Raw genomic sequence first — 5803 nt, 5'->3', positions numbered from 1 at the left:
CCCGTCTCTACTAAAAATACAAAAATTAGCCAGGCATCGTGGTGCACACCTGTAATCCCAGCTACTCAGGAGGCTGAGGCAGGAGAATCACTTGAACTAAAGAGGCAGAGGTTGCGGTGAACTGAGATCGCGCCACTGCACTCGAGCCTGGGCGACAAGCAAGACTCCGTCACACACACACACACACACACATTAGCTGGGTGTGGTGGTGTGTGCCTGTAATCCTAGCTAATCAGGAGACTGAGGCAGGAGAATCACTTGAACTAAAGAGGCAGAGGTTGCGGTGAACTGAGATCGCGCCACTGCACTCAAGCCTGGGCGACAAGCAAGACTCCGTCACACACACACACACACACACATGAGCTGGGTGTGGTGGTGTGTGCCTGTAATCCTAGCTAATCAGGAGACTGAAGCAGGAGAATCCCTTGAACCAGGGAGGCAGAGGTTGCGGTGAGCCAAGATAGCGCCACTGCACTCCAGCCTGGGAGACAGAGTGAGAGTCCATCTCAAAAAGAAAGTGCTTAGGGAAAGACCAAAAAGGACACAGGAGAATCAGGGAGACTCTGGCCCCCACACCATGAGATGTATAGTCTCCAGGAACCCTCACTAGTCCCACCTGGCCCAGGAGGTGCCAGCTCTTCAGCCTTGGCTGGGAGGGGGCTTCAGCCACATCTCAGAGCAGTCCACGGTGCCAAGACTTTCTAGAATTTGGAACCACTGGGAGTGAGGATACCCGGACTTCCCAGGGCCTCCAGGAGGGTCAGGGTGGGGAGGTGGGTACTCCTTCAGTGCGGGGAGCCCCTGGGGTGCAATCAGCCACGATGCTACAGAGTTCCCCCAGCACTGCCACCGCTACATGGCCAGCTCGCCATGCAGTTTCACTTCTGCTTTTTCATTGACTTCTCACAGCTGTTCCCAAGCAGGAATTATCCTATCCTATTATTCCAAGGAAACCAAGGCTCACAGATGCCCAGAGATGGGTGAGCCAGGGGCAGCAGGTTAGACCCAGGCTGCCTCCAAATCCAGGGGTCCCTGGGCAAGCCTTGGTCTGGGCTCTATTGATCCAGGAGGCCATGCCTGCACCCACAGAGCAGACTCCAGCTGAACCTGGGTGCGCTGAGCAAGGATGTGGAACCTGAACACCAGCTCCCCGCCACGTGCCCTCCCAGTGCCTATGGCCCAGGCCACCTGGCCCAGCAGACACATACAGAGTCAAACGGCCCTGGGTTCAGATGCCAGCATTTCACATATTTGTTATGCAACTCCAGGCAAGCTCTCTCCCCTCTCCAGGCCTCAGTTTCCCCTCCTGAGAAATGGAGTGAGGATAAAAAATCATGGAGTCTATACACGGGCCATGACCTGTTATCATCAATGGGACCTCAGTGCTCACTGGGACCCTGCCTTGTGCCTGGTACCCAACCCAGCACATGCCTGCCTGAGTGATGCAGCTTGGCGCCGACTGTCAGCTGGGTCCCCACCTCCTCTACCAGGGCAGAGAGATGTGCAGGGCCCATACTGGGCACAGCCCGGGCCGGCCTGGGTCAGTCCCTGCCTGACACTTCCTAGTCCTGGCTGAGGTGGCGCTGGGCTCGGTCATGGGCCACATGCCCACCTTCACCTCAGGGCTCTTCTTGCCCTTTCTGGAACTCTTCTCATCCCCATTTGATAAATAAGGAAACGGAGGCCCAGAAGCGTGAAGCAGCCCACCAAGGTCAAGGTGGAGCTGTGATGTGAACAGAGCAGCTGGGCTAAGAGCCCAGGCCAGCTTTCCCCTCCTCAACCCCCGAGCATCCTGTGAAGGGGCCAGGCCAGTTACCTCATTTCCCTGGGGCACCTGCCTCCCTTCCATCCTGCGAAGAATCATCCTGCGAGGACTTGGATGGGAAGGGGGCCATCAGCCCCTAGCGAAGGAGATATTATTATCCCACGTTTACCAAAGAAACAGGCCTCACAGCAGGCTGGGACTCCAGCCGGGTCTGCCCCATCTAGCGTGGGACTTCCCCTGCCCAGCTTCAGGGGAGACTTTAAATACCCCCAAGCTTGCCTTGGCTCTAGGGACCTCCCCCAACCCCCACCAAATGTCTCTGGCCCAGAGACTCCCGATGGGCTGGACGGTCCCTACCTGTGTCCCGTTCGCCACGGAGGTGGCAGGCGCCAGACAGGTGCCGGGGCACAGCTGGGCACCTTCTGCAGCCTGCAGCTATGTGACCAGCAGACTTTGGCACCATCTCCACCTCCACTGAGCAATTATTAACCCTGCCAGAGACCACACCTCCCAGGAGTGGGCTGACTCCTAATGGGGCACTGAGTAGAGCTGGGAGCCCCGGACAGGAGGCAGGGACCAGGGCGCCAGAGCTCCTGGTGCTCCCGGGACTGGAGGCCCACACCACAGGAGAAGGGGCCTGACCGACCCTGAGCCCAGAGGACCTGGAAACAAGGCCCAGCCCTGGGGCAGGCTGGAGGCAGGGACAGTGAGAGTTAAAAGGTGATGCCAGAGCCCCCATCCCCTGCCTCTACAAGTCTTCAGTGACAGGAGATCTGTGGAAAAGTAGGGGGTTAAGTCAGGAGAGGGAAGTGGTAAAACAGTGTAACAATCAAACACTGCGTGGCCAGACCAGTCCCTGTGAGGTTCTCATGGAGGAGTGGGGGCTACCTGAGCCTGGACAACCCACTTTCGAGCCTATTGACACTGACCCGACCCCGCACTGAGGCCCTCCAAAGGCATCTGCCCATCCCCAGGGGCTTCATCCACCCCCAGGCTGCCTTTTATTTATTTATTTTTGAGACAGAGCCTCACTCTGTCGCCCAGGCTGGAGTGCAGTGGCACAATCTCGGCTCACTGCAACCTCTTCCTCTCGGGTTCAAGCAATTCACCTGCCTCAGCCTCCCGAGCAACTGAGATTACAGGCGTGTGCCTCTACACCCGGCTAATTTTTTGTATTTTTAATAGAAACAGTGTTTCACCATGTTGGCCAGGGTGGTTTCGAACTCCTGACCTCAGGCTATCCACCTGCCTCAGCCTTCCAAAGTGCTGGGATTACAAGGATGAGCCATGGAGCCCGGCCCCCAGGCTGGCTTTAAGCGCTGTCCGATGTGGTGGCCTCCCACAGGGACTCAGTCACAAGTCCTCCTTATCCTCCCTTTGGCTCAGCCATCACAGTTGACACAGAAAGGGGACCCTGGGCACAACTTTCTTACGGCACAACACTGGGTCATCACCATTGGGTGGCCCTCTTCTTGTGGGCAGAGGACATGTCTGTGGGCAGAGGACATGTCACAATAGATACATAGTCATGCACCATATAGCTGTGTTTTGTCAACGAATCACACATACAGTAGTGGTCCCATGAGAGTATAATACCGTATTTCACTGCACCTTTTCTGTGTTTAGATGCACAAATACTTACCACTGCGTTACAATTGCCTGCAGTGTCTGGTTCAGTTCCAGGCTGCACAGGTTAGCAGCCCAGGGGGACAGCTGGCGGCATACAGCCTAGGTGTGTAGTAAGTGGTACCATCTAGGTTTGTGTAAGTCACTGTATGATGTTCACACAACAACGAAATTGCCCAATGACACATTTCCCAGAAGGTGTCCCATTGTTAAGGGATGTGTGACTGTGTATCAGGCAGTTGCTATAGTCAGGTGTTTTAATAGTTTGTTTCCCGACTCTCCAAATGTAAAACATATTAACAAAATATATATGCCATGAGCAGAAAAAGGAGAAGAAGCCCAGATGAAGGGAAGCCAAGTGAGAAAAACAAGGGTAATCTATGCCTGAATTGAGACCACAAAATACTTGTCTTGAGCAGGGGGCAGTGGTGTGTACCTGTAGTCCCAGCTACTTGGGAGGCTGCAGCAGGAGGATGGCTTGAAGCCAGGATTTCTGTGCTGTAGTGCATTATGTTGACGGGGTGTCCACACTAAATTCAGCACTAATATGGTGAACCCCAAGGAGCAGAGGACCACTAGGTTGCCTCAGAAGGGGTGAACCAACCCAGGTCAGAAACAGAGCAGGTCAAAACTCAGGTGCTGCTCACTAGTGAGATTGTGCCTATGAATAGCTACTGCACTCCAGCCCAGACAACATAACAAGATCTTGTCTGTACAAAAATAAACAAATTATATATATATTTACTTTCAAGTTCTGGGTAATCGTATAGGTGGGTTATGAATCAGGTTCTGAGCTTCCCAGCAGGCAAAGCAAAAAGGGAATTGAGATCTATTAAGTCCAGCATCCATTCATTTTAAAACATTTGCATAGGCCGGGCATGGTGGCTCGTGCCTATAATCCCAGCACTTTGGGAGGCTGAGGTGGGTGGATCACCAGGTCAGGGGTTCGAGACCAGCCTGGCCAAAATGGTGAAACCCTGCCGCTACTAAAAATACAAAAATTAGCCAGGCACGGTGGCAGGTGCCTGTAATCTCAGCTACTCAGGAGGCTGAGGCAGGAGAATCACTTGAACCCGGGAGGCAGAGGTTGCAGTGAGCCAAGATCGTGCCACTGCACACCAGTCTGGGTGGCAGAGCAAGACTCTGTCACAAAACAACAACAACAACAACAAAAAAACTACTTTACATATAGCCAGGTTCTGGGAGCTATGAGCTATGATGCAGTTCTGAGTTTTGATAGCCAAGAGACTTTTCCTCTTTTTGAGAAGTGTTTCTGAGGAAAGGAGGCTGCAGACACTAGGTAGCACTTGATATGACTATTACAATGCAGGGGTTAAGAGACCAGGCTCCTCCTGGGGCAGACAGCTGGGTTCAATTTTTTTTTTTTTTTTGAGTCGTAGTTTCACTTTTGTTGCCCAGGCTGGAGTGCAATGGCGCAATCTTGGCTCACTGCAACCTCTGCCTCCTGAGTTCAAGCAATTCTCCTGCCTCTGCCTCCAAGTAGCTGGGATTACAGGCATGCGCCACCACGCCTGGCTAATTCTTTGTATTTTTAGTAGAGATGGGGTTTCACCATGTTGGCCAGGCTGGTTTTGAACTCCTGACCTCAGGTGATCCACCCGTGTCGGCCTCCCAAAGTGCTGGGATTACAGGCGTGAGCCACTGTGCCCGGCCACAATTTTTTATTTTATTTTTATTAATTTTGATTACCTAATGTATATTCACAAATGGGTTCAGTTTTGGCAGGGCAAGTTACATAACCCCTCTAAGACTGTTTCCTTATCTGGAAATTGCAGGTAATACATGATGCCTGCCTGGGAAGGTGGTGGTGAGGATGTAATGAAATCACGCATTGAAAGTCCCGGGCAGTCTCTTGCTGCAGCAACGCGAGTGGGAGCACCGGGATCCCGGGCTCGGAACCCGACTACACGGATTGTTTTAAGAAAATGGCAGACAAACCAGACATGGGGGAAATCGCCAGCTTCGATAAGGCCAAGCTGAAGAAAACGGAGACGCAGGAGAAGAACACCCTGCCGACCAAAGAGAGTGAGTGTGCCTCGGTCTCCCGCGCCCCAGTCCAGCCCCTCACCCTGCTCTTCCTTGCAAACCCACTCCTCCACCCCCAACCCGGCCGTTGCCCGCGGTCTGGGCGGCCCCGGCCACTCTTTCAGTTTCACAAAGCGCCTTGTCTCTCCCCAGCCCCAAGCTTCCTTCTAAATCCCCACACCTCGTGGGTGCCTCGCCCACACTGGGAAGCACCTCGATTGCGGGTGGGGGTTGCAGCTCCCCTCCAGCGCCCGCTTCCCGCTCTCCACAGCCATTGAGCAGGAGAAGCGGAGTGAAATTTCCTAAAATCCTGAAGGATTTCCTACCCCCGTCATCTTCGAGACCCCAGTCGTGATGTGGAGGAAG

General features: G+C 53.8%; 2 protein-coding genes across 3 annotated transcripts in view; one reads left to right on the top strand and one right to left on the bottom strand.

The window, feature by feature from the left end:
* CDHR2 (cadherin-related family member 2) overlaps window positions 1-5803 on the bottom strand; it is a 60713-nt gene that overhangs the window by 50341 nt on the left and 4569 nt on the right. The window contains exon 1 of one of the 2 annotated variants that reach the window (XM_011946836.1): window positions 2123-2185. The exons of the other annotated variant lie outside the window; for it this stretch is intronic. The gene's annotated coding sequence lies outside the window, so the exon portion shown is untranslated. Of the gene's footprint in view, window positions 1-2122; window positions 2186-5803 lie in introns of those variants that run through there. 2 annotated transcript variants of the gene reach the window in all.
* Window positions 5248-5803, top strand: LOC105515112 (thymosin beta-10). Its single transcript, XM_011946838.1, has 2 exons — window positions 5248-5437; window positions 5709-5803. The coding sequence occupies exons 1-2, from the start codon at window positions 5338-5340 to the stop codon at window positions 5741-5743; spliced, it is 135 nt and encodes a 44-aa protein (XP_011802228.1). The 5' UTR covers window positions 5248-5337; the 3' UTR covers window positions 5744-5803.

The sequence above is a fragment of the Colobus angolensis genome, unplaced genomic scaffold (genome assembly GCF_000951035.1).
Source record: "Colobus angolensis palliatus isolate OR3802 unplaced genomic scaffold, Cang.pa_1.0 Scaffold254, whole genome shotgun sequence".
In the NCBI taxonomy this organism is placed as follows: Eukaryota; Metazoa; Chordata; class Mammalia; order Primates; family Cercopithecidae; genus Colobus; species Colobus angolensis.
The sequence above is the reverse complement of the archived record's forward strand: the minus strand, read 5'-3'. Positions and strand labels throughout refer to the sequence as shown.